Source organism: Phyllostomus hastatus, unplaced genomic scaffold, assembly GCF_019186645.2.
Source record: "Phyllostomus hastatus isolate PE091 unplaced genomic scaffold, TTU_PhHast_1.1 phas_scaffold_78, whole genome shotgun sequence".
Lineage (NCBI taxonomy): Eukaryota > Metazoa > Chordata > Mammalia > Chiroptera > Phyllostomidae > Phyllostomus > Phyllostomus hastatus.
The window spans coordinates 65,301,179-65,327,409 of NW_025334041.1; the positions used below are offsets into that span (position 1 = coordinate 65,301,179).

The window sequence follows — 26,231 nt, forward strand, 5'->3', positions numbered from 1 at the left end:
CCCAGGAGGGAAAGCAGCGGCATAGAGGGCACTTCACTTCCTCGGGCGACTCGGGTCCTCGGGTGTAAGTGGCCGACCCGCGGCCCAGGAGGCCGAGGGAGGTCGGGGGAATCTGCGCGTTAGTATCAGCCGTTTGTGCTCAGTCCCTCTTCTCGTCTTGCGTTAAGTCGCCATGAAGGACTCGCTGGTGCTGCTGGGCCGTGTTCCAGCACACCCAGACTCGCGCTGCTGGTTCTTGGCCTGGAACCCCGCAGGAACTCTGCTGGCCTCGTGCGGGGGCGACCGCAGAGTCCGCATCTGGGGCACTGAGGGTAAGGCCCGGCCTGGGCGCACAATCCCGCCGCCGGGAGTTCCACGTGTTTGTAACGCGGATGCCGGCCTTAGGGGTGCGCCCAGGGAGAGCGGGAAGAGGCCACCTCGAGGTGGACTCGAGCCACTCCCGAGAAGACTTTTCGGACAAGTACTAGAAGCAGAAACATCAGGAGACAGCCTAGAACTGTGGAGGAAATTGTGATAGTTGCTGAGGCAGGAAAACGAGGAGAGAAGAGCAGTGGAAAGTAACCTGCATAGTAATTTGCGACGATGGCGAAATTTAAATTTTATCCCGAGAGCATTTGGAAGCCATTGACTTTTTTAAATTAGGAGGGTGACTCCCAGTATGATGCCTCCAGAGGAAGTAGGGTCAGTTACTTCTTCCTAAACGCATGTTGTTAAATATGCCTGTTGGACTTGGCCTCCAGCTTGGCTCTAGTATTAGTCCTAATTGTCAGATGGCATTGATAGTGTTTCAGTGGCTTCTGGTGCACCCAGCCCCAATGCCTGGCCTGGCCTCTGCTTTTAGGTGACAACTGGATCTGCAAATCTGTCCTTTCTGAAGGCCACCAGCGCACTGTGCGGAAGGTGGCTTGGTCTCCCTGTGGCAATTACTTGGCCTCTGCCAGCTTTGATGCTACCACTTGCATTTGGAAGAAGAGTCAGGATGACTTTGAGGTAACCAGGCTGGATGGGACCAGGATTGTTGGCCATTTGCTCTCCAGGGCTGATAAGAGAATTTGAGCCAACCTGGGTCAGTGGGCTGTCGGGGGTCTCTGTTGATTTTTGTCCTTCTTCCTTTTTCACAGTGTGTGACTACTCTGGAAGGCCATGAAAATGAAGTCAAGTCAGTGGCCTGGGCCCCATCTGGCAACCTCCTTGCTACCTGCAGTCGAGATAAGAGTGTGTGGGTCTGGGAAGGTCAGTCCTGGTCCCTCTAGATGCAATTGGGAGCCAGTGGACAGACAGCCCCACTATGTGACCCTGACAGGGTCAGCTCATGGGCTTCTTTCTGTTTTCTTCCCACAGTTGATGAAGAAGATGAGTACGAATGTGTCAGTGTCCTCAACTCCCACACACAGGATGTCAAGCATGTGGTCTGGCACCCAAGCCAGGAGGTAAAAGCCTGGCAAATTATCTCTCTGGGAAGGAATTCTCTTATGGAGGGTTGTCCCCAGCCCCCTTCTGCCCTTTAGCCTTAGCCTGGTTTTTATAGGGAACGCTATCTGTGGCCAAAAGACATTAATCCCTGTTACAAAGCTCCCTGGACTTGTCCTAGCAGGCAGAGATTTTGGAACCACAGAGAATTCTTGGGCCATAAGTGCTGTGTTTTCTTGCATTCCCAGCTGTTAGCTTCTGCAAGCTATGATGACACAGTGAAGCTCTATCGGGAGGAAGAGGATGACTGGGTATGCTGTGCCACCCTTGAAGGCCACGAATCCACTGTATGGAGCTTGGCCTTTGACCCCAGTGGCCAGCGTCTAGCGTCTTGCAGTGATGACCGTACCGTGCGCATCTGGCACCAGTATCTGCCAGGCAATGAGCAAGGTGAGGGAACAGGTGCAGAACTAAGAAGACTTCTCTCCAAGAAGTTAACAGTCTGCTCAGGGGCTAAGACACAGATGAAGCACAGCAAACTGGGGTGGAAGGGGAGATATGCCATGGGAGGGCACCAGAGAGTGCTGCAAGAATCAAGGAAGGCTATGTAGAAAGGCCGTTTTCACTGGAACTTGAAAGGGTGTATAGGATTTTGGGATTTTTTTTAATCCCACCTGAGGATGTGTTTTTATTGTTTGTAGAGAGAGGAAGAGAAACATCAATGTGAGGAAAACATATATTGGTTACCTCCTGGATGCTCCTCAACCAGACACCGAACCCACAACCTTTTGGTGCAGGGATGAGGCTCCAACCAGCTGAGCTACCTGGGCAGGGCAGGGTGTGTAGGATTTCAACACAAGAAGAGAAGTCTGAGTGAAAACAGAACAGCATGAGCAAAGGCAATAAAGATGGGAAAGCCTAGGTCTACTCCAGAAGCAGTGATTCCTTTAGGTGAAGCATTGGGTATATAAAAGATTTGGGGAAAAATAAGTGGGTCAGGCTGGCTGTTGGGTGGCCTTCGAAGGCAGGCTGCCTAGCCAGAAATAGTTTGCAGCAAAAGAGTTCTTCTTTTGTTGGTTGTTTGTTTGTTTTAAAGAACAGGACATTTCCTTTCCAGAATTCTATAAAAATGCCAGTCTGGCCACAGTCTGTAAGGCAGATGGGTGAAGATGGGGACAAATGGGTGAAGATAGGACTCATGATGGAGGGTTGGAGTGAGGGAGGGCAGATTAGGATCTCCTTTGCAGTGGGGCATTTAGTCCTCTCAGGTGCCCAGGATACACATGTGTCTTGGACTCATCTCTTGTGCAGGGGTGGCATGCAGCTCTGATCCCAGCTGGAAATGTATCTGCACTTTGTCAGGCTTCCACTCCAGGACCATTTACGACATCGCTTGGTGAGACCTCCATCTCCTTTCCCCATCTCCACTCCACCCCTCTGCAATTCGGAGACATTTTAGAAAAGTCAGACCTCTGTGCCCGCTTTGAGAGTGCACAGGAATAGAAAGCAGCACCTTTATTTCTTCAGAACTGGCCAGACTGTCCACCATGCTGGCTTAGAGCTGGCTGGCCGCACAGGAGTCCACAACAGACTCAGACCCAGGTTTGTACCTGCGTTAAGTTCCCAGACAATGAGAGTAGCGCTGGCCTCTGCAGATCACATGGCATTGTACCATCCAGAATTACTCATTAATGAAAGTGGATTCACGGCCAGGATTTTTATGGTTTGGTAAAACTGACCTCTACCCCTATGGAGTCTATAAAAGCCAATGCTATTCATATAGGAGAGCCAGTCAGGGGCAGTACTGGCCCTAAGAATCTATCCCTAGGAAATAATCCTAAATAATGAAAAAAGTTAATGTGTCTCTAAGCTTTATTTATATTAGCAAACATTTGGGAATAACAGAAATAGACTTAAGTGATAAAATTCAATGGCCCAATGTATCGCTTTTAAAAAACGGTTACACAAACTTCATGACAAAGGGAATTGCTTATGTTAAGTGACAAAAGTGTAAGTCAGAATCTTAGGTAGTTTTTTAGGTTAAGTATTTTGGGTGGTAAACCTAGATGGCAGCACTGTAATGCTTACGGGGTGATGTCTGTGGCTGTATATTAATTAGATAAGTTCTTTAATAAGAGATGTTAGCTGAAGGCTGAAGTTTGGGAAGAAAGCCAGGCTTAGCTGAAACCTGAAGTTTGGGAAGAAAGCCAGCCAAGGACTCTAGAATCAGTATCTTAATACTAACTTGCTGGGTTGGGAGGGAGCAGCCACCAGCATATGCACTGATGCATGTGTTCTTCTCAGGTGTTCGCTGACAGGGGCCCTGGCTACAGCTTGTGGGGACGATGCCATCCGAGTGTTTGAGGAGGACCCTGGCTCAGATCCACAGCAGCCCACCTTCTCTCTGACAGCCCACTTGCCTCAGGCCCATTCCCAGGATGTCAACTGTGTGGCCTGGAACCCCAAGCAGCAGGGACTCCTGGCCTCTTGCAGTGATGATGGGGAGGTGGCCTTCTGGAAGTACCAGCAGCCTGAAGTCCTCTGAACCACCTCTACTTAGGATAGAATTGTGGTTCCCTGGAAAATGTCGTAAGACTTTCCTAGCCCGAGGACCTAAAGGAGCAGTGTGGCCTTCGTTTAACTTGGTTCTCTCCCAGTCAGTCAGACCTGAGTAGATGTGCAGGGCCACAGAACCACAAGCTGTTTCCCTCCTTCAACATGGGGCCCTTTGTGAACAACTACAGAACAGCAGTACCTTGTAGTTATGCCACAGATTTTGTTTCCCTTTAGCTCACAGTGTCAAAGTTATGGGGGCCGGGTGAGCATACTACTTATAATCACCATGTCTGTATATAGGAGGGTTGTATCTCAGACCTTTCTGAAATTGTAAGTCTTATAGAAATAATCCCTGAGTCCCAAATCATGTTTATATTACTAGGATATTCACAATGTAAAACATTTCCATGATGACTCCTTTTCTGAAATAGGTCCTACCTTCCTGATTTCTGACTCCTTGCATTTAAGACATTTGATAAATATTGAAGGATATCTTTTTTGGTGTAGACTAGTTTAAAGACACCTCTGCTTTCCCTTAGAAACCCTCATGTATCTTCTGTGCCTGCAGGGAATGCCAAAAAAATAAATGGGGAAGGATGTGAACCCTAAAAGGTAGAGTTATTGGCTTCAGGCCATACATTTTCAATGGGGCTGAAAATTGATACTTGGGTGGAGGACAAAAAAAAACCCCATTTAAGATAATAGCTTGTCATCTAAGGGACCGCAGTACACTACACAGTATATCTGTGGTATTAAATTTTCATGGTGAGGGCAAATAGGGAAAAGGTTTCTGATACAGCTCCTTAGGAGAATGATAATGAAAAAAGATAGAGTTACTGCCATAGGCCATTATATCTGCCATCACTCAAGTTGTCTTGTGTCACCTGATAGGGGTTTTGGCTAGACTTTATTGACTTTTTATACCAGAGAAGTAATGACCACAGACTGAAGAGACTGCTGGGGCAATACAAAAAGCAGTGTTTCTCAAATGTGCTCTGTGTATCCCCAGGAGACCGGAGTGCCTGAGGGCTAAGGGGTCTGAGACTTGAGCTGTTGCCATGTTGGCAGGAGCCATGACATCAGCACCAATAGTGGTAGTCTTCATGGCCTTGCTCACAGCAAAAGTACTGCCAGCTCCACTTAGAAATGTCCGAGAACAAATACACATCAGTTGTATAAAATCTTGACCCTTGGGAACACCACCATGTTGTGACAATGGCAGCATGCAGACAGCACAGTGGAGAGTATCTTGAGGAAAAGCAGTTGTGTAGCTAAATTGCTGGCTGAAAGCTGTGTACCATTTTCACTTGCAGCAAATTATAGGATGAAAACCTGATTACTTGGCAGATGATTTCTGGGAAATGAATGAGCCTTTCACTCCAAGGGCAACTGATTCAGCATGGCCAATGATCAAGCATTCAAGCAAAACTTAGAATTTTGGAAAACTTGGATAAACACCATGCACTTGACATCTTTCCAATACACTGATACTCAGTGTACACAGCAGCTCCAGGCTCATCAAACCCTGTACTGGTCACATTTGCCAGGAAAATGTTTCAGTACTCAGCGCTTGCTAGAACTTGTATGAGCCACATTGCCCACCAAGAGGAAATGCTGCATTGTCAGTTTCAGCATTCATCATGAGTTCTGGAACAAATTAATGAATACCAAAGTACCACTGTATGTAGATTCTTCTGAGATTGGTGGTACTAACGTGATTTGTATGATGAAATGTGTCAACATTTAGAAAATCTGCATGATTCAGTGAATCAGCATTTTCCAAATGATTGTGTGATGTTACAGAATCATTCATGGGTAAGAGGTAAAAGACTTGTGGACTTAATGTTAACAGTACAGGAAGCTCATTGATAAGGTTTCAGATTCTACATTGCACTTGAGAAACTATCACTTGCGGAGTATCACTATAGCACCAAACAGCCAGTTTCCAAAGCTATTAAAAACTTCTTTTCTAACTGTATGTGTAAAGTCAGCTTTACTTCAACTTAAATAACATACACAATCATAGAAACAACTACAAGAATCCCACCTTTTAAATCAGGAACAAGATTTGTAAAAACGTTACAGACCACTCTTCTGCCTGTATTTGCTTTAGAAGTAATTTATGAAAAGTCAACATTAGTTATTTTTAATGGTTTTCATTTTTAATAAGTATCAGTGGATAATAAGCTCTTTGGGGCTCTTAACTTTTCTAGTGTAAAGGGCTCCTAAGACCAAATCATTTCCAAACAGCTGACCCAAGGAAGTTACCCTTGAGAATCATCTTTCAATTTTATGCAGTTATTCCTACAGAACAGGAGGCAAGAATTTGAAAAGGAAATTTTACAGATCAGAATCACAGTTATCAAACTACTAGACTTGGGCCATGCCCAGCTAGTGCACTTTAGTCCCTCCTGTGCTCTCTCCTTGTTGGAATGCGGGGAGAGGGCGGGCAGACTACAGATCTCAAGGAACTTCTAGTCTGTGATCTCTCCCTGCAGCTTAGTCCCTTCAGTGGTGGTGATACCTGGGTAACAAGGTGGGGGTCCAGGTATACTGACTAAAAAGAAGCTAACTAACCCTTCCTTCCTACCTGCTGAAATGGCTGCCTGTGACAACCCAAACAGCCTTGTCCTCCAGAAGTATTAATCCTAACTAGGTTCAGTGGTTAAATCTTTTTAACCAAAAGCCTCAGGTTAGGGGGAAAAAAACTTGATTTGGAATCACTGTGAAGACAAATGGTTTCTCCAATTTATTTTAGAATGTCTAGCTCTATTCAAAGAACCACTAATAGGATGCCTAAAAATGTGGTACAGTTTATGCTCAACAGCTATGTGACACCTGCACACACTGGATCCAAAGCCTGGATGGCAGAATAGCAAGAGGGAAATGGAGTGGGAGTGGGCTGGGACAGCACCTGCACTGACTGGCAGTTCTCCCTGCCCACGAACCTGGTCCCCACAGCTGTGATCCCACAGAACTGTCCAAGTTCCTAACTCAAGTTCAACTCCTCTTTGCCAAGGCCTCTGCACTCAATCCGAGTCACTGTCTGTCTCAGCTTCTTTCACATCCACACTGAATTTGTATTCCTGGTCACATCCCATATAAGCGTCACTCATGAAGTACAGAGTGTAGTTGTGGGCGCCAGTGGCCGGAGCCACGAAGTCAAGCTTCACCTAGAGAGAACAGGCAGGAATTAGGAGAGCAGGACATAGGGAGAGCACCCTGCCCATCTCAGAACAAATGCTGGGCCAGTGGACACTCACCTTGGCCTTCTGCTGCAGGGTCAGCCTCTTGATAGAGATGAGACTGTTGGACTTGGCATCTCCAATCACCACCCACCAGCCCTCTTCACGTTTCTGCAATGACCAGAAGCTGAAAATTTCAGCACGTGACACTACTTGACAGTCATATGCGACTGTGAGAATGGTTACAAAAGCAGGAAAACAAACCAGAAAGGAAGCTTTCTAAAATTTCCTCTTGAAATTTGACAAAACTAAAACTAAGATTTTGAAACTGTTATAAGGCATCTCAAATGAATTCAATGTTTAAGTGGCAGGTAGACTCATTTCTTGATTCAGGCTTACTTCCTTGTCCCAAAGTACCTTCTCCATTCACTACTTGCCACTGCTTCTGGGATTCCACTATTAGAGATCTAGACTATGTGGCCTGGAAGCTCTGAGTTCTTCAGACACCTTTTTAAGGCAAATCTGCCAGATTTAAAACAAAGGTGGAGCCAAGCCTGCCCACAGAAAGGATCCATCTGAGATGGGCCTTGCCTCTACCAAGAAGCTTTTACTGGCCACTCCACTCTGAGAAAGTCCAAGAATTCCAAATCAAAGCATCATTTCTCAGAATGTATTAAACCAGTTTGTAAAATTAAACTTAGTGTATCTGGGTTCAGCTTTCAACCTTCAATTACTCTCCCAAATAAGGAATCAGCTTTTCTTTCTGGTGTTAAAAAACAAAAAACTGGAAGCACAGTAAGTGCCAGAGAGAAATGAGAATGAAGAAACACCTAGAAAAGTCCAACTGTCCTGAAGCCATTTAATTTAAGGTTAAAGACAACTTGTGTTTTAACAGTCACAGATCGACAATAATGTTGAACTGCCATTTTTAACAATGACCAGTCATCTAAATTGTTTTTATAAAGAAAAAATGTTTTTTAAATATTTTATTTATCTACCTTTAGAGAGAGGGGAAGGGAGAAAGAGAAACATCAATGTGTGAGAGACACATGGAAAAGCTGTCTTTCACTCACCCCCAACTGGGGACCCAGGCATGTGCCCTAACCAGGAATCGAACCAGTGACCTTGGTTCGCAGGCCAGTGCTCAGTCCACTGAGCCACACTAGCCAGGGCCTAAGCTGTTTTAAGGCAGCCTTGACCAGTGTGGCTCAGTTGGTTACAATGCCCTGTAACCAAGAGACTGCAGTTCAATTCCTGGTCAAGGCTCATGCCTAGGTTGCAGGTTCAATCCCCGTTCAGGTACCATATGATCCCTGGTCTGGGCACATATGAGAGGTAAATGATTGATTGATTTTCCCTCACATTGATATTTCTTTCTCTTCCTTCCCCTCTCTCTGAAACCAATCGAAAAATGTCCTTGGGTGCAGATTTTGGGGGAAAAAAAAACTAAGACAAAAAAAAAAAAAAAAACAATAGCCGCAAGATTACTTCTCACTCTTACGACTCATGACTTCATTATTACTCTAAATCTCCCTCCTTAGTGACAATGCACCCTTGTAATCAGACTCTACCAATGGATAAAAGGCCTCCAGCAGACACCTGGAAAAGCCAGCTACCAAAACATACCTGTGGAAAGAGAGGTGCTATCACAGGACCCGTGACTTCCTCCTCCCGCTCCAGTTGTACCAGCACCACAACAGGCCCACCACTGATGGGGAGAAAAGCAGGGCAGCATATTAATGCTAGGGCGGTGGAGTCATAGCATACCAGCAGGACCCCACAGCAGGGAACCTGGCCCGCTCTGGTTCACCTGCGAATGATGTCCTTGTCCACCACTTCATAAGACAGCTCAATATTAGGGTAGCGGTTACAGAACCGGGCCACATCTGCCATCTGGCTGTCAGACAGCTGAAGCAGTGCATTTCGCTCTTCATCTTCCATTTCCATGATGTCGAAAACACTCTCCACTCCCTGCAGAGGGTATTCAGAGGTCAGGAGAGAAGAGACCACATGCTAACAAAAAATGAAACGGGCTCCAAGTAACAGCTAATTTTCAGCCTACATGGTCAGCCATCTAAAGATATGACTTCAGAGAGAATATGGCCCGCATTCACCAGGCTCTTTAGCATCTCAAAGTATAACACCTTCAGAGGAACCAGAACCAGGAGTCTCCCCCGCTGTGACTCACCCCCCACACAACCCCAAGTCCAGGACACTCAGCTCTCAGGTTCAGCCAGGTCTGGATCCAGCTCACCTTGTCTGTGCAACGTTTGATGTGCTCTGAGGTGAAGTGTGGCAGCTGTTTCAGGTATGAGTCCTTGGACCACATGGCTTGGGTGACCATCTGGGCCAGTTCCATGGCTGCCAGAGCAGGACTTAGCCACCCATTGCTGGAGAGGACATCCACACAGGCCTGGATAAGCCGGATCGCCTGAGTGGGGTAGGAGCACAAGAGCAGGGCATGAGTGGGGGTTGGAACTGCTACATCACAGGCCCCTGTGGGTGCTCCCACCCATGCCCACACTGTACCCACACTCTACCTTGCTAAGGATCTCCTCTGTATCTGACTGCAGCTCAGCACTCAACTGCATTCGGGACAGGTGTGCCTGCAGGAGCAGGTTAGTCTTGACGTGTGGGTCATTAAACTTAGGATTGTTCAGCTTGTGAGGGACCTTCTGAGCCAACTGGAAAGCACAAGAAAAATAGCTGGTGATGAACACAGGTGATGCAAGGTGATGCAGTCTGAAACTAGCTCTCAGGCCCAAAGCACCATCCATCCCAGACACACCACCCTTCAAAACTCAGAGGTGGGTAGGGGTGGGTGACAGGGGCATGCTGGGATTTTTCTGTGGTGACAGATCCCATGCTCTGGGCACACAAGCCATTCTCCTAAAGCCAAGGTGTCCTCACTTGCCGCAGGAGATTGTCCTCATGGTGCCGGATGGGAATGTTCTCGTACTCAGCCGCATTGGAGATGATCTCGATGAGCCCACGTACCTTAGTCTTGGCATTCAGGGACATGCTAAAGAGCTCTGACAGACACACAAGGTTTGGGAGAAGTGAAAAGCAGCAGAATGGAGGAGGGGGGAGAGTTAACTGTCTGGGCACCCCTCCCTCCCCTGCAGTATATCCCTCTAACAGACAGGGGCACCAGAAGCCCGTCATCTAGTCCTGGAGAGCTGCACCCCTTCAGAGCAGGGTTCCCCACAGACAGTCAGCAGCTCTTGCCAGCCCCTCACCAATGGTGGTGTAGTTGATGTAATAGTAGGCAGCAATCATGCCCAGGTTCAGCGGTGCCACGTCCATCTCATCCTCTATGCTGATACACTTGGACTGCTCCAAGTCACTCAGGGTCTGCTCTACCAACTCTGACAAGTGGTCAGACAGGTGACGGTGGGAGATGCCTGTGAAGAAGAGTAGTGAGTGAGGAGTCACAGGGAGATGGCCAGCAAGAAATGTGAAAACCACACAAGGACAGTGTGCTCCAAGGTTTGCTGACCCTGCAGGTTGTAGTAGTTGGGGTTCTGTGTCATGCGGCGGTACAGAAAGGTCCAGGTGAGGTAGTCCACAGCGTCCTGTTTATTCTCAATGGTCTTGGTGACAATCTCAGCATTGAAGTGGTCATGCATGCAGTGATCCAGGTGAGACTCTACTGGCAAGGGCTCATATAAGAACTTCTTAAAGAAATCCTGTGGATCGGGGAGGGGAGGCAGTAATAGCCAATGACACCACTGTCACAAAGAGGAGCCAAGAGCAAGTCAATAGGAGAATGCCCTTGTGTGACAGACACAGCCAACACAAAAATGGGCAAATGCAACTGCAAACAAATAAGGTGGGTCCAGACCCGGAATGCTGGGTATGTGTGCCTGTCCTTACTGGCACCACTTTCACAGCAGGAACAGAGGATTCCCGGAGTAATGTGGGATGAGCAGTGCAGGAAGAAGATGGAACTAGCCAGAGGATAAAGACCTCAACAGCAAAACAAAAACAAAAACAAAAACAAACAAAACACACACACACACACACACACACACACACACACACACACACACACGGCTACATAACTCCCTGTGGCTAAAAGGCTCATTACAAAGCACCATGGAAAATGAAAGAAGCAGATGATAGAAACAATGTAAACTAACTAAAACCTCTATGAAAAAATGAAAACCTGTGTTCTCAGGCCCAGGACCCCCAGATGGCACAAAGGCCAAGACTGACCTTTTTGGAGCCCTGGCACATGATGACACAACGCCCCTCATCATCCTGCAGAGGTCGGTTGGCATGCCCCACCATCTGAAGCACATCATAGATGGGATAGTCCACATACCTAGGGACAGAGAGAGGAGAGAGACAGAGTGCATGAACACAGGCGGTGACTCCCTAACAAACTGCAAACATGGGGAGATGTGGACACATTATAGCAAACTCTGGATTTGTGAATTCTTGTGTTGAGGTACTGGTTTCACTTGCTTATCTAAACATCATTGTAGTTTTCGAGTTTAAGAGTTGTGACTTTGTTGCTCAGGGTCCTTGAATAAAAGCTACAAATCCACCCTGGCTGGTGTGGCTCAGTGGATTGAGCACGTGCCTGTGGACAGATAGGTTGCCAGTTAGATTCCTGGTCAAGGCATGTGCTTGGGTTGCGGGTCAGGTCCCCAGCTGAGGGCGTGAGAGAGGAAACCAATTGATGTATGCACATTGATGTTTCTCTACCTCTCTTTCTCCCACCCTCCCTCTCTCCTAAAATAAAAGTTTAAAAAAATAAAAAGCTACAAATCCATCTAATGCCAAAAGCCAAGTGACTCCCTAATAAAAGATCATATATGTAAGTAAAGCTGCCCAAACCTGTTTCTATATTACTGATTTTTTAATCAATTCTTTTATCAAGGGAGAGAGGGAGAGAGAGAAAAACACTGATTTGCTGTCCTACTCATCTGTGCATCCACTGGCTGATTCCTGCATGTGCCTCACTGAGAGCCAAACCTGTAACCTTGATACACTGAGACAGCACTCCAACCAACTTAGCCACTTGGCCAGGCCAAAAGCTGCCGAAACTTAATAGCTGTTATTTCATGAATTATCAAGTCATCTGACTTAAATCCAAACACAGAAGTAGTTTCAGACATTAGAAATAAAACTCATTTTAAAAATAACATTTTTAAATGCATTTAAAAATGCATTTTAAAAGTGCATTTTGGGGAAAATTATTACTAAGAGTTAAATTATTTGAGCTTTTTCTGAGAAAAATCAAATCTTCCTGCTTCTTGTCAAGGGTGTGTGACGTGAACCAAGTCAGTCTCCCAATTTACAAAACAAACTAACTACGTAAGCCCTAAGGTTCCTTCTAGCTTGAACTCCTTGTTTCTCCACTTACTGAAACACAGGACAACTATAAAAGTCAACGTGAGCCTAAGTCCTGAGACTGAAAACCATCCCATAACAAGGCTGTGCTGGAACCTCGGCTGACTGGTGACTGCCCGAACACCTTTCCTCCTAAGAGCTGGTTTTTGGGTTTGCAGGTGTTATGTCCATTTTAGGAAAGGCTCCCCTTAGCACAGAGCACAGCTGGACTCACGCGTGGATCTTGCCATTGTAGTACTGGGTGTCCATGATGATCACCAGGTGGGCGGCCACACTCATACCCCAGCAGAGACTCCGAGAAGCTACCACCACCTGGATGGCCCCTGAGCAACAGAGGGTAGAAGACGACTGAGTGCAGGGCCCCTTGGCTGAGGCAGAGTTTACTGCCTCCTGGGCAGGCAGACGCTTATCTTATTTCAGAACCCAGAGCAAAGCTTGCTGGAACAAGGTCTGATATGACTAAGAGGGCAAATGCAGTACTGTGAGAGGTGGCTCCATGCCGGTGTCACCTGCTTATGGGACTACCCTGGAGGCAATGAGGTCATGCTGGAACAAAATTCCCAGCCTATAGAAAGCTAGGCTTCCTGCCTGACAGACTGGCCCTGCTCACTAGAAAGTACCAGCTCAGCCATGGCCTGGCTCAGTCTATGGCAGCAAAACTGAGCTCTCTTGAGGTGCCCCAAACCAGACAGACTCAATGGTCTAAAACTGATAGGATGTGATTCTGGAAGAACCATCTCCACTGTGGCTCCACCACTGCCAAAATGATAATACCATTTACATAGCTGTGAGGTCTCACAACCTTGGCAAGTCGGGTGTCCATGGAAAACCAGGTATAGAGGCCAAAGATGCTAGTCTAGAAAACCAGGTTCTGAAATGATACAGCCTCGTGTGTCTGCTTGCTTTCTCTCTAACAAATAAAGGTAACACTTGTCCCATCAACATCACAAGATTATTGGGAGAATCAAATGAGACAACAGATTCAACAATCAGTAAACTACTTTGAAAATGACTAGCGTGCTGCAGAGAACTAGCACTCACACCCTAGAAGTTTAAGGCCTATCACAAGTGATAGCCCTGGATAGAATGATCTCACTCTGTGCCACAAGGCTTTTTACCTGAGCTGAAGAGCTGTTCCACCAGGCGTCGCTCCATGGGGCTGAGCCCCTCGTGCAGGTAGCCTACCCCATTTAACAGTGTTTCCTTCAGTGTGCTGTCACTCAGCTTCTCCAGGTATGGGATCAGATCCTTCTCAGTGCAGTGTAAGAACCTGAGCAGCAGAGGCACTGATTCAGCTCAGAGAGGTTCCTGCCCTGGCAAACACCCCCCAACTGTGCAGTCGCCCAGCCCCTCCCTCACAAACAGACCACCTTTCAGGATGGGCCAACTTCACTTGACCCAACTCCCCTCAGTCCTACCCCCACAAGCCAGATCAGACAAGAAGCAGCAGACAGAGCCTGGCCCCTCTGTACCTCTGCCGCTGGATGTCTGCTGCACACGTGGTGAGGATGTCAATCGCAGTGAGGCGGGTCTGCTTGCGAGATGGCACAAAAACAATGACAGGCTTCTTGGGAGAGTGCTTGGTGATAGCATGGTACACAGGCTTGGCCATGGACAGCAGGCGAGTCTGTGTGTGACTGATGTTGAAGCCCTGGGCATCAAGGAGAAAAGAGACAGAGATTACAAGACCTGGTACTCTGGAGAGAAGGCCAAGAGGAATGTGACGAGCAGGTCCTACCTGGATGTGCAGCTCCAAGGGCACAGGGCGCACATTCGGGTGGAAGTTGAAAGTGGAGGTGGCACTGCATCCCAGCCAGTGGGCCACATCCTTAGCATTCGAGAGTGAGGAGCTAAGTGCCACAATACGAATGGGCCGCTCAATCTGGGAGGAGATATAGCGCATCCGGGAGCAAATCACTTCCAAGACAGGCTAGGAGAGAGGAACAGAAGGAAGAGAAGTAACCACAGGCCCAGGTGCCACCCTCAGCCCTGAGTTACCCTTCGTGTACAGGCCAAAGCCCTCAAAATGATCTCCTAGTTCCTCCTCTGATTAGGGGCTCCAACTCTTCCACAGAAGCCAATCTCTACTATGAATACCTTAAAAAGTCTCACATCATCCCTTTGGAATAAAGTGACAAGAAGAGTCCTTCTGGAAAATACCCTAGTCCCTGGCCTCAGACTCAAACATGAGGACCAATGCCAAGGTCATCCTAGCCCATTGCAGCCCCCCTTCTTTGCTATGCACTCAGACCATACCCCATTCTCGCCCCCAATGAGGTGGACCTCGTCCACCACGAAGAGGTTGATGTTCTGAACATTCTTGCGCTGCTTCCAGCGCCGAGAAAGGATGTCCCACTTCTCAGGGGTACTGATGATGATGTTGCCTTTGCCCAGGAGCTTTAGGTCCGTGCTGGTCTCGCCTGTCAGGAGCACTACCTTCTTGCTGAGCCTGTCCTGGAACTTCTCATACCAGTCCATGTACACCTGGCAGGCAGGGAGAGGCAGGGCAGAAAGTGTCACACCAGGCCCGGCAACGTTTCCTTTATTATGAGAAAAGGCAAAGAAGCCAGAGACAGACTTGTTTCTCTATAGGTCCTGAGATACTTTATAACCCACACAGACTTTTAAGCAATAGCAGGCTTCTCTTTCAGTTCACGAACTGAAGGAAGGACCTAGAAAAAGCAAACAGTCCTGCCCCAAGTGACCCTGCAAATTTGGGGGCTTAGTGAAGCTTAACCTGCACTCACAGATGGAAACAGGCTCTGGGAAGGTGCAGAGGTGACAGCACCCCATTGCTTACCTGCTCTGCCAGCGCCTCCATGGGGGTGATGTAGACACAGCGCCCCTCTGAGCTCTGCAGCAACATGCGTAGAATGGCAAACTCTGCACAGATGGTCTTCCCGCTGCCGGTGGGTGCCCCCACAAACACATTGTCGTCACTGTTATACACCGTGTTAAACACTGCAAACCAACAGAGCAGCAGTGTGAGACTGAGGGAGAGACTCAGAGCACTCATTACACAGAGACAGCAGGGGGCCAGCACCAGGGACAATGGATGTAGCCTCGCCCTACAGCAGGGCTGTCCGGCTGTCCCCTCCTTAGTCCCTCTCCCACACAGAAGGAAGGAGGAGACCAACATTAAGAGTTCCAGTCCCATGGAGACTTGTAGGCAACAACAGAAGCAAATGAGATCAACTCTCCTTCTCTGCTTCTTAGTTGGTCTTCTCAGGGACCAGGACGCAGAGCAAAAGGACCCTGGCTGCCTTTCTCTGCTTCCAATGCTCTCATGTTTCCTAGAAAGAATCTAATGAGAAAGAAAGGAACAACCTAACCTTGGCTTTGAGACTGAGTCAAAGTCCAAGTCCTGTTTATTAGGTTGTTTAACTGGGTGCTTCTCTGCCTCAGTTCCCCACCTGTCAAATAGGACACTGCTAGTAATACCTCACATAATAAATGCTTCCTAGTGTTGGTGGCAGGAATAAAAGAGAAAACATCCATGACGTCCTCAGCCTACAGCACTCAGAACACCGGTGTGCTATGTGGATGTAACTGTTATCCAAAGGGTGAGGGGGAGGCCTCAGTCAATGCTGGACACACTGCCCAACACTTGAGTCTCTGGGACAGGCAGCCTCCTGAGCCTAAGAAACGACAATGCTCCACCAACCCTACTCAGCGAGATACGCACAGCAAAGCAAATCTAACCCTAACCAAGGACCTGAGAGGAAATGACCAGGTGCAGTCTTTCAATCAACTCTGATGGACTGCCATGCCTGCAAGACCTGAGTACCCTATCTCCCTTCTGGCGCAGAAAACATCTGGTGACCTGACATGGCCTCCAGAAAACTGACACACCTACCTTGGGTCTGGATGGGGTTAAAGAAAGGAAATTTATCTTGGTAAAGGCTCTCAAAGGCGCTGTTTCTCAAGGCAGACACAGGTAAGGGCTGCAAGTCCAGAAGTTCAGTGGGAGGCGGGTACTTCTCTGGCAGGATCAGGTGTCGGAAGGAGACAGGAAGCTGGGTCTCACAAGCTGTCAGAAGAGGAACAGTAGGTAGTCCTCCTTACCTAACAGCTCCCAGAATCCCACTGTGCAGCAGACGTATTGCTCTCCCCCACAAGGTCACTTATACAACTGCCCTGGGAGGACCTATCCCTAAGGGGCTATGCAGAGGAGACACACTCACAGAGCCAGCGGTCAGACACCACACGGATGAAGTACTGAGGAGGCAGTGGTTCAAAGACAGGCACAAAGAATGTAATGAGGTGCTCGTCCTGGGCATACTTGGCCTTGAGTAGAAAATACTCATGGTGCAGTATCACCTCACTGTCCACATCCTCCACGAGAATCCAGAATGCTTCCGATGAACCATGGACCTGAAAACATGCACAAGCAGGAGAAACATGAGCCGCTGGGGACACACAGCACGTCCAGCCCAGCTTTCCTCAAAATCACACTAAAGCCAGTGCCTCCACCAAGCCAAGGTTTACCTTTTCATCCCACTGGAAGTCTGGCGTGATGGTCAGCTCCACTTTCAGGGTGGAGCGGGTGATGGGCTGCAGGTGCACAGACAGCTCCAACTTGGGGAACAGGTGCACGTATTTGTGGATAGTCTTGCCCATCTTCGGCATACGGATGAGCTCCCCTGTGAGGACACAAGAGGGCACAGGGGCTGCTACCCGGCCTGCCAAACGTGTCTGCACATTGGGGGCCATCAGGAAAGTGGCAGGTTCTACTCCAGTGTGTTCAGGCCCTTCCCTTCACTCTCAGTAGAGCCCAAAGGAGTCAACGGCCAAGACCAGGAGCTGGCCTAGTGCTTGAAAGGGCATGAGAGGTGACCAGGACATTAGGGTACAAGGCTTAGAAAGACCATAACTTCCCACACACCTATCTCATTATGATTCAGGTCATACAGACGCTCAAAAGGGAAGTTTTTCTTCTCAATCTTCTTCACTACTTCCTCAGGGAGTTTCCGAAACTGACGCAGTGGACACATGGACTGCCACCTACCATCAAAGAAAACAAAACAGTTTACTTCCTTGTGCAGGTCCTGTAACAAACTGCCTCTATCATGGCTCCCGAGAGATCAGCTGTGACCACATGAGACACAGGCATTAAACAAGGACATCTGGAACTGTGCCAGCTGTGGGACCTGAGGGCCAGCCCTCACCACCACCTTGTACCCACTTCCCAGCTCCACCCCTCAAGGCCTAGTCTTTTCTCAACTTGCCCCAGGTGCATGTCCCATTTCATGCATCAGGACCGCAGGTCAGGTGCACTCTATGGCTTTCCCACCACCCTCCACCCGGGCACCCCAACACGGTGATGAGCTGCCAGCACCCAAGGCCCTTACATGCGTTTATCAATCATCTTGCAGAGGTTCAGGGTCTTATCTGTAAGCTGTGCCCAACCTCGGTTCAGGACAATTTCAAAGATGGCCCTCATCAACCGGCCTGCCGACTGGGGAAAGACAAAGCATTCCCTCTGTTAAGTCCCCACTGTCCCCAGATGAATGAAGCCACCCTCCACACACTTTTAACTGCCTCACTCTGATGTAATCAGCCTCACCACTCAAAAACAAAGTCCCTCTGTAACTACTCTTCCCCCCTTCATATAGTAGGTGCTTGCTAAACACAGATTAATAAGAAAAGGCCGCTGGAGTTCACCACACATTTTAACCTGAAGCTCAGCGCATGATTTTAAAACTTTCTGGCTCATTTAGTATTCAAAGCTCTAGTAGTTATAAAGACCTTTGCCAATTCTGGACTATTTTTGATCCAGCAGCCACAGTGGGAAGTCACTCTCTAGAGAAGCCGATGCTGTGTCCTGTGACTCTCTCTACAGAGCCCTCTGGGCACTCTCTTGAGGCCTTACTTTCCCACATGCTCAAGAGAAATAGACCAGAGTAGCTGTACCACACACGCATTAACCAATGAGCCAGCTAAGGGAAACAAACCTCAGCATTTCCCACACCCTTACTAGCACTCAGCCTACTTCATCCAAGATGCACACAGCACACAGGGTATTGAACTGTTGAGGCCCCCTCTCCAGGTGACACAACTCTGCCCTCACCTGTGTGACATACACCATGTCTGCCATCAGTGCAAAGCCCTCCAATTTCAGCTGTGAGATGAAGGCTTGAAGAAGCACATTGATCTGGAAAAGGCAAGGTCAGCCAGAAGGCAGACAATCATGAACAATCCAAGAAAATAAGTCACACTTCTGCTCTGGGCATCTCTTGATTTAGATATTAAGTAATTACTCTCCCATAAAAAAAGAACACGTGGGAAAAGAACACGTGGCTGGGAGGACCAAGCAGGTCAGCAAGCACGAACCCCAATCCAAGGTCCATCTTTCACAAGATTCTGAAAACTAACTCTCCTTACCCCAAGCAGAGGTGCTGGGCTCACCTTCGCACTGGGTTCCTCGATGCTCTCCTTTACAGGGATGGGTACCCTCTCCAGCAGCTTCTGTAGCTCCAGCTTCTCCTCCTACCACAAGAAGGAAACAGGTCAAAGAAACGCCAGATGGCCGAGGAGAGAACCCACCCAGCAACTTGGCGGTACCAGCCACCTGTCCCAACATGCTATGGACTCACCTCTCTCACGGTGATGTTCTTAAACTCTGAAGACAATGAGAAGACTCTGAAAAGCTCAATCTCACTCAGAGTAGGCTTCAGCAGCTGGTTGTAGGTCTGCACTGTGTCATTGGTGATGTAGTAGTGGCTAGCTATACGACCCAGTTCCGTCACCTATGAAGAAGGAAGATGCAATCCAATGCAAGCATTAACAGGCTACAACCTCTCACTGCAGACAACAGGAACCCACCGAGTGAACGCATCACAATGTAAGTGCCTGGCCCAGATAGATGGCACAATAATCCAACCTACAGTGAACTGACACCCACACAGAAAATACAGATAAATTAGCTACCTCCACTCAACTTCCAGAAAGGAGGCACTGTCAATCAGCAGAGTGCAACCCCACCTGCTCTCCACAGTTCCAAGCAATGGGCATTACGCAGGGCTCAAATTTAAAGTGATTTGTAAATGTATCCTGGGACGATGACTTTTGTTGAGACCTCTTTCACCCCTTGGCCTACTCACCTGAAAGTTACCTGTCTTCTTGTCATACTTGACCAGATTGTTCTTATCCAGCATCAAGGCTGCAGTATGAACCAGATCTAGTCGGCGCTGGTCCAGCAGGGGGTCTCCCTTGAGATCATCGTGAGAGATGCCATACAGGGTTGGAGATCGGAGCATTCGGATATACAGGTAGGCATAGCCCAACCAGTTCACTGCATCCTACAAGAGACAGCTTCTGGGTCTTAGCATGGAGAACTGGTGTCCAAATGAAAAGTTCCCAAGAATCATTTGAAATTAACTTCCATTTAAAAGAATGTTTATTACATATCATCTGAGGAGTTACAGTATTTCATTGTAAAAAAAAGGAGTCCTTTCTAAGATCTTTTAACAAGGGGAACTATCAGCCAAACCCAAGCAGTTTGATGCTGGAAGACCCTGGGTGCTGGTGGCTCACAGCACTGCAGAGACCATCCCTCTCCTGCAAGAGCAGCACCCTCCCTACCTTTGCATTCTGCACATTGCCCAGCACGATTTCCGCGTTGAGCATGTCAGGCAGCTTTGACACCATCTGGCTCTCAATAGGAAGCTGCTGGTTGAGGAGAGACAGGTAGTACTGAAGCTCCCCATGAGAGGTAATGAGTATGCCTTCACCCTTGGTGTCATACTGGGGTCTTCCAGCACGTCCCAGCATCTAGAGAGGAGAGAGCAAACAAGAGGGCTGTGGCCACAGGGCTGCTGGGTGGGATCACAGGTTTTTCCTTTATAGACCCTCGCCTTCCATCTGCCCTATTTTCAGCACCCTTGCATCCTGTACCCGGGGTGCTGTTCCTCACCAAGAACAGACTCAAAGGATCTGTACCTGGAGAATGTCCAGTGCCCCCAGTTCTGTCCAGCGCCCCTTCTCTGGACTATACACCTGGGTGCCTTTGATGATGACTGTATGTGCGGGGAGATTCACACCCCAAGCCAGAGTTGCTGTGGAAACCAAAACCTACAGAGGCAAAGCAAGGGGAAAAGGAAAACAGATGTTACCACCAGAGGGTCACCATCCTTGGCAGTGTAACAGCAAAATAAAGAGGAAAGGGGTCCTCACACACGTCATCTATTCAAGAAAGAACCTTTCAAGGTCCTATAGACAACCTAAGCAGCAGAAGTGCAGACCTATGTTTATCACCTCAGTGTCACCAAACACACAGGCTGTCCCAGGAGAGAATGTAAACAAGGCAGGCCCTGCCGATGTGAGGCCGTATTTGGCATTATTTGGAGTCACCAACATGCTATGCTTCTAGACACTTCCTTGAACTCACTCGCCTTCCCCCAGAAGTATGTGAAGAGCTAGGAGAGGTGGGATCACAACTGTGCCTACCACAACTCTCTGACATGGGCTCCCTAAGCCAGAAACAACAAAGCACTAGGCACAAACGTACGGCACAACCTTGGACATTTTGGGTCTTCTGAACTCTGTGCTTCGTCCACCCTCACCTGAATGTGTTTATCAGCAAAAAGATCCTCTACAAGTGTTCTGTCAACTCTGGTCATGCCTGCGTGATGAATAGCAAAGCCATAGGGCAAAAGATCCTTCAGCTCCAGGTTCTGTAAACAGAAAAAACAGGTCATTAGGTGAGCCTTCCTGTGGGAACTCTCCCAGAGAAGAAATAAATCTCTTCCTATGAGACCCTCCTATTACCTGCTCTACAAACCCACACCCAGTGATCAGCCTTAACTGGTGTGAAACAGCAGCATGAGGGTACAGTCCTGAAGGACCGTCTGGACAACCTTGGATTGAGGCAGTTTCCAGGTAGGAATGGGAGAACTGGCCTGTGTCTTCTCACCTTGCACTGCTCAGCTTCCGTCCGAAGGACTTCTGTGGAGGCAGAACCCTCTCTCAGAAACAGACCCAGGGTGTCCTTCTCTAGGCACATGTCCCGGATGGCCCTGGCCGTCTTCCCAGTCTCCTTCCGGGAGTGGACAAACACTAACACCTAAGTAGAAACCAGATTTGCCACAGTCAATAGACACAGCTCCCACAGTCCCTCCCATAGTGCCAGCAGCAAGAAAACAGACTGGCACCATCTTAAGGCCAAAAGCAGCGGTCTTGAAGGAGCCATGGCAGGAATGGACTCAGAAGCCTGAACAGGGCTGGTTGGACCCTAAAAGAATGAACCATCCAGTATAGTGAGGTAGTCCTGTAACTGGGAAACCAAACTAACTCACACCACAGTATCATTAACAGCAAGTTTACATACAACAAGGACACAAATTCAGGAATCTAATTAAGAATTTGTGTTCAGTATGATTCTAAGCCACCTGAAGAATGTGTCTGCAAAATAATAGCTAAAATATTTATGAAATAACAGGCATTGGCCTTTAATAAAAGGATGTAAGAAATAAGTCTCAGGCTCTGGCCAGTGTGGCTCAGTTGGTTGGAGCACTGTCCATAACTGAAAGGTTGTGGGTTTAATTCCCAGTCAGAGCACATACCTAAGAGGCAGGTTCAAGCCTCAGTCCGGGAATGTACAATCCCTAGAGAAAGTCAATGCTTTTCTCTCACAGCAATGTTTCTCTATCCTTTCCTCACCCGTCTCTCTAAAGTAATGAAAATAGGTCCTCAGGTGAGGATAAAAAAGTAAGTCTCAGTATGAGACGAGCACCATTTTGAAAGAAATAAAGTCCTCCAAGTATTTAGTGCCAAGAATAGATTTGTCTCTTCATCTAAATTCATCTCTTCACCCAAATTCAATGCTGTTTATCAGACAAAAATATATATGTCACTTTTCCTTAGTTTTTGTCCTCGTTAACATGGCTAAAGCCAGTTTTCAAATGAAAAATCATACCCTACTTTATAGTCAAATGCCCTCTTTCAGTAACTTTCATCTTTATTTTTACTGAGTTACATTTTCAGTGTAAGTCCCCCAGATCTTTTATGGAAGAAACCCTTGATAATGCAGATAGAAAGACCAACTATCTGAACCTCAGGATTTCTTTTTTTGGGAGTTTTTAAATTACAAACTCAATTTATTTATTAGTTTATAGGACTATTCAGGTTATCTGATTCATCTAGGCTGAACTTTGGTGGTTGACAGTTTTTAAGAAATGGCCCATTTCTTCTAGGTTGCCAAATTTATGTGTAAAAAGTTGTTCAGAGTATTCCTTTATTATCCTTTCAATGGCCACAGCTCCTGTAATATCCACGTCATTCCTGATATTGGTGGTTTGGGTTGTGCCTTCTCTACCTTTACCAATCTTGCCTAATTATTAGTAAACCAAGAATTCAAAAGAACAGAGTTCAAGAATGGTAAGAACCCACAGACAGACCTGATTTTTTCCTGCATGTTCCATGATCTTCTCATAGACTATTTCATTCATGATCTGGAAACGCTTGATAGCTTTTTTCTCTGTGATGCCTACATAAGTCTGTTCCAGAGGCACTGGGCGGAAGCTGGAAGTTCAATAGTTAGACAAATGAGGTTTTTGGCATAGAATATCACAGAAATCAATGGTCCTTTTCACTGCCCAGGAGCAATATTCCTATTTTTGGAGTCATACCATATCAAAACCCAAAGGCTCTTCTAAAACCCAATGCAACAGAGCTCCATAGAAAAGGAGAAAGACAACAAGGTCACCTCATTCGATTTCTCCCTATCTCCTCATACCTATTGTCAAAGTAGAAGAGGCCCTTGGCAGGATCAACACGCAGAAAGGTGGCCACATCTTCATAGTTGGGGAGGGTGGCACTAAGCCCAATGAGTCTTACATCCTCTTGGGTCATCTCAATGTTTCGGATGGCCCTGGCCACCAAAGCTTCTAAGACAGGGCCTCTGTCATCATGGAGAAGATGGATCTCATCCTAAGGAATGGAGAGTAGCAAATTACCTCCAAGACTAGAAAAATTGAGCCCCCTTTCCTGACAATAGTTGCATTTTGTAGGCATATGACTAATATGCCAAAAAAATAAGAAAAGGAATCCCAAGACACAAAAACCAAATGATGAGACAAAATTCACCATCAACACCCCCAACCCCAGGAAATAATATGCTCTGCAATGAGCTGCCTCGATACAGTTTAGTAAAACAATGTTTTACAGGAAAAAAATCTGATACTTCGGGTTCAGTGGTTCATTTCTTGACACAAAGGTTGTTTTCTTTACTGAAAATGAAGCTTCTGATCAAACCACATTTATACCAAATAAAGGCTTCACTTCTGAACTAATACCTTCACCAAGAACAAAAGATACTGTGCATCAAATGGCGAGTTCACAGGGCCTAAGGCTGTGCCGCCCAAATTTTAGCATGGAAACAAAGCAGCAGGGGACCTCATTAAAACGCACACTGCACTTTCCCTTCCACAGCTGTGGGGTGGGGCCAGGGACTCTGTAGTTCTACCAAGACTCTGGGTAACAAAGCTCTAAAGCAGGAGTTAGCAAACTTTTCCTTTTTCCTTTCTTTTAAAGATATTAATTTTTTTAGAGAGGGAGGGAAGGAAGGAAAAAGGAAGAGAAACATCAATGTACAAGATAAACATCGATTGGTCACCTCTCACATACCCCAACTGGGGACCTGGCCTGTAATCCAGGCACGTACCCCGACAAGGAATTGAACTGGCCACCTTTCAGTCTGCAGGCCAGTGCTCAAACCACTAAGCCCCACCAACCAGGGCAGCAAACTTTTTCTTCAAGTGCTAGATAGTCAATACTTTAGGTCTGTGGGCCACAGCCCTTGTTACAAATACTCAATTCAGTCACTGTGGCACAAAATCAGCTGTAATAGTATCTAAACAGTATGTATGGCCGTGCTCCAATAAAACAAAAACCACCAGCCACAGCCTGCCAGCCCCTGTTCTAGAACACCGAAAACCAACACGTGAGCTCTTCCTTCTGCTTTCCCAGACAACTTGGACTACACTCAGACTGAGTGACTAATCCCCAGGCACTTTTGCTTCTATGGGACACAATATCCTGACTCCTTACTTATTCCCTCTGAGAATGGACTATTTATATTTATAAATCCCACTGATGTTCTGGGAGGACACGATTACTTTTTTCTTTGTCTGTTTATATCTATCTCAAAATATTTCAGACATAAAGAAGCCATAAAGAATAACAGCAATCACTGTGCACCTACTGGGAAATCTTCAGTGAAGTACAGGTTATCATTTAATGGTAAAAGCAATGCTGACAACAGGGGTCATTACAATGGCCAATAACTGGAGAAAAGGCCTAGACCAGACTGATCTCTGTGCCCCAACAAGTGCCCCCTGCTCACCAGAATGATGAGCCGCACGAGCTGGGTGTAGGTGCGCTCCCCACCCTTGCGAGTAATGATGTCCCACTTCTCAGGGGTACAGACGATAATCTGAGTAGCGCTGATCTCCTCCTTGCACAGCTGGTGGTCGCCAGTCAGTTCTGCAACAGTGATGCCGTATGTGGCCAGGCGCTGGGTGGAGTAAAGGCATGATGTCAAGTAAGAATGTTTGCAGAGGGCCTTGGCACCAAACTGTCTGAAAAGTCTGAGCACAGGGTATTGGAAGTAGGTATGAGCCCATTAGAGAATTATCAGATGAATGAGATCGACCATATGAACAAATCCAAGTTTACACTGGGGAAAATGTAGCAGACAAAGGTTCCCCAAGAGCTCCACACAAGAGGGAGAAATGGAAATGTGTAGATCACAGGACATGGACTAACACCAGCAGGTCTATTATCAACCCCAGCCACGTGAGGGCTTCCTAACTACTCCAACAATGCCTATGAGAACTGGAGAAAACGGCTATGCAGAGGGTGACAGAAAGATGATAAATCCTTGCAAAGGCTAGGACAGGTCAAACGCATTCTTGGTTCAGAACCACTCTGTACCAGGGTCAAGTACCATCTCTGAAATGGAAAAAAAACACCATCTGAGGCATTGCAGAGATGCCCTGATACAAGAAGCAGTGAAGCACTGGGCCTGCCCCCAACCTGTGATAGCGCCGCCAACATCTTCTGGAGAAGAGTTCTATCCTTACCTTTCCAAAGCTGCCCACCATCTCCTGCACCAAGGACCGCATGGGAGCAATGTAGATGATCTTGAAGTCGTCCACATTGATAGTGCCGTCCATGTTAATATGCTTCCCAATCTCCCGGAGCATGCACATCAGGGCCACGTTGGTCTTACCAGCACCCTGAAAAAGAGGTCAAGGATGAGGAGGCCTCTTTACCTGGGAACGTTCACTGCCCTAACTCCCATGGGCTCACCATCAAAACAGAGACTAGAGCACATCCCAAAAATTTTATTCAACATTTAATATCTCTTTCATCAAAGAATGAAGATTTGGGGTATATAGGTAGAGACAAGCCCTCCTGCCACCAAAATCATACACCACATTCCACAAGAAAGCAGCAGCCAGGGCAGTGCTTACAGTGGGAGCGCACAGCAGCAGGTTCTCATCTGTTTCCAGGGCAGCCCGGTATAGCTTACTCTGGATTCGGTTCAGCGTTTTGAAGCCCTCAAATCCAGCCTGTGCGTACTTGGGCAGCTTCTCCACTGGGAGCAGTTGCTGAAAAGAAGAGGCATTCGTATTATACTGGCAGCACCCTGAGCAGACTGTTCTTGAGGGATCTCCAGGACTACATTTCCTGGCAAGCTCCCTGTGTCCTCTCCAC

At 47.4% G+C, this 26,231-nt stretch overlaps 2 protein-coding genes across 2 annotated transcripts in view; one reads left to right on the plus strand and one right to left on the minus strand.

Moving 5' to 3' along the window:
- Positions 1–26: 26 nt before the first annotated feature.
- CIAO1 (cytosolic iron-sulfur assembly component 1) lies at positions 27–4,577 on the plus strand. The gene is made up of 7 exons (XM_045828778.1): positions 27–311; positions 842–990; positions 1,122–1,233; positions 1,342–1,430; positions 1,659–1,860; positions 2,722–2,806; positions 3,715–4,577. The coding sequence occupies exons 1-7, from the start codon at positions 173–175 to the stop codon at positions 3,953–3,955; spliced, it is 1,017 nt and encodes a 338-aa protein (XP_045684734.1). The 5' UTR covers positions 27–172; the 3' UTR covers positions 3,956–4,577.
- A 2,115-nt stretch (positions 4,578–6,692) lies between these two features.
- The window catches only part of SNRNP200 (small nuclear ribonucleoprotein U5 subunit 200), a 29,164-nt gene continuing 9,625 nt past the window's right edge, over positions 6,693–26,231 (minus strand). Inside the window, exons 12-45 of the mRNA XM_045828777.1 lie at positions 25,988–26,125; positions 25,595–25,750; positions 24,856–25,026; positions 23,248–23,441; positions 22,910–23,033; positions 21,427–21,576; positions 21,077–21,187; positions 20,454–20,585; positions 20,097–20,285; positions 19,616–19,813; positions 19,109–19,261; positions 18,921–19,001; positions 18,583–18,666; positions 17,864–17,970; positions 17,398–17,516; positions 17,001–17,155; positions 16,697–16,886; positions 16,369–16,542; positions 15,313–15,473; positions 14,769–14,996; positions 14,251–14,442; positions 13,985–14,163; positions 13,631–13,782; positions 12,727–12,835; positions 11,370–11,478; positions 10,651–10,840; positions 10,391–10,555; positions 10,062–10,183; positions 9,692–9,835; positions 9,406–9,582; positions 8,962–9,122; positions 8,778–8,859; positions 7,230–7,322; positions 6,693–7,139 (exon numbers count right to left, since the gene is read on the minus strand). Of these exons, the coding sequence (XP_045684733.1) occupies positions 6,996–7,139; positions 7,230–7,322; positions 8,778–8,859; positions 8,962–9,122; positions 9,406–9,582; positions 9,692–9,835; positions 10,062–10,183; positions 10,391–10,555; positions 10,651–10,840; positions 11,370–11,478; positions 12,727–12,835; positions 13,631–13,782; positions 13,985–14,163; positions 14,251–14,442; positions 14,769–14,996; positions 15,313–15,473; positions 16,369–16,542; positions 16,697–16,886; positions 17,001–17,155; positions 17,398–17,516; positions 17,864–17,970; positions 18,583–18,666; positions 18,921–19,001; positions 19,109–19,261; positions 19,616–19,813; positions 20,097–20,285; positions 20,454–20,585; positions 21,077–21,187; positions 21,427–21,576; positions 22,910–23,033; positions 23,248–23,441; positions 24,856–25,026; positions 25,595–25,750; positions 25,988–26,125 (5,034 nt within the window). The 3' untranslated portion in view covers positions 6,693–6,995. The remainder of the gene's footprint in view (positions 7,140–7,229; positions 7,323–8,777; positions 8,860–8,961; positions 9,123–9,405; positions 9,583–9,691; positions 9,836–10,061; positions 10,184–10,390; positions 10,556–10,650; positions 10,841–11,369; positions 11,479–12,726; positions 12,836–13,630; positions 13,783–13,984; positions 14,164–14,250; positions 14,443–14,768; positions 14,997–15,312; positions 15,474–16,368; positions 16,543–16,696; positions 16,887–17,000; positions 17,156–17,397; positions 17,517–17,863; positions 17,971–18,582; positions 18,667–18,920; positions 19,002–19,108; positions 19,262–19,615; positions 19,814–20,096; positions 20,286–20,453; positions 20,586–21,076; positions 21,188–21,426; positions 21,577–22,909; positions 23,034–23,247; positions 23,442–24,855; positions 25,027–25,594; positions 25,751–25,987; positions 26,126–26,231) is intronic.

Bases quoted from the DNA above. Each gene is read 5' to 3' on its own strand.
- CIAO1 (XM_045828778.1), top strand. From the start codon at position 173: ATGAAGGACTCGCTGGTGCTGCTGGGCCGTGTTCCAGCACACCCAGAC. The intron at 1,861-2,721 runs GTGAGGGAACAG...TCTCTTGTGCAG, and splicing joins TCTGCCAGGCAATGAGCAAG to GGGTGGCATGCAGCTCTGAT. The intron at 2,807-3,714 runs GTGAGACCTCCA...TGTTCTTCTCAG, and splicing joins ACCATTTACGACATCGCTTG to GTGTTCGCTGACAGGGGCCC.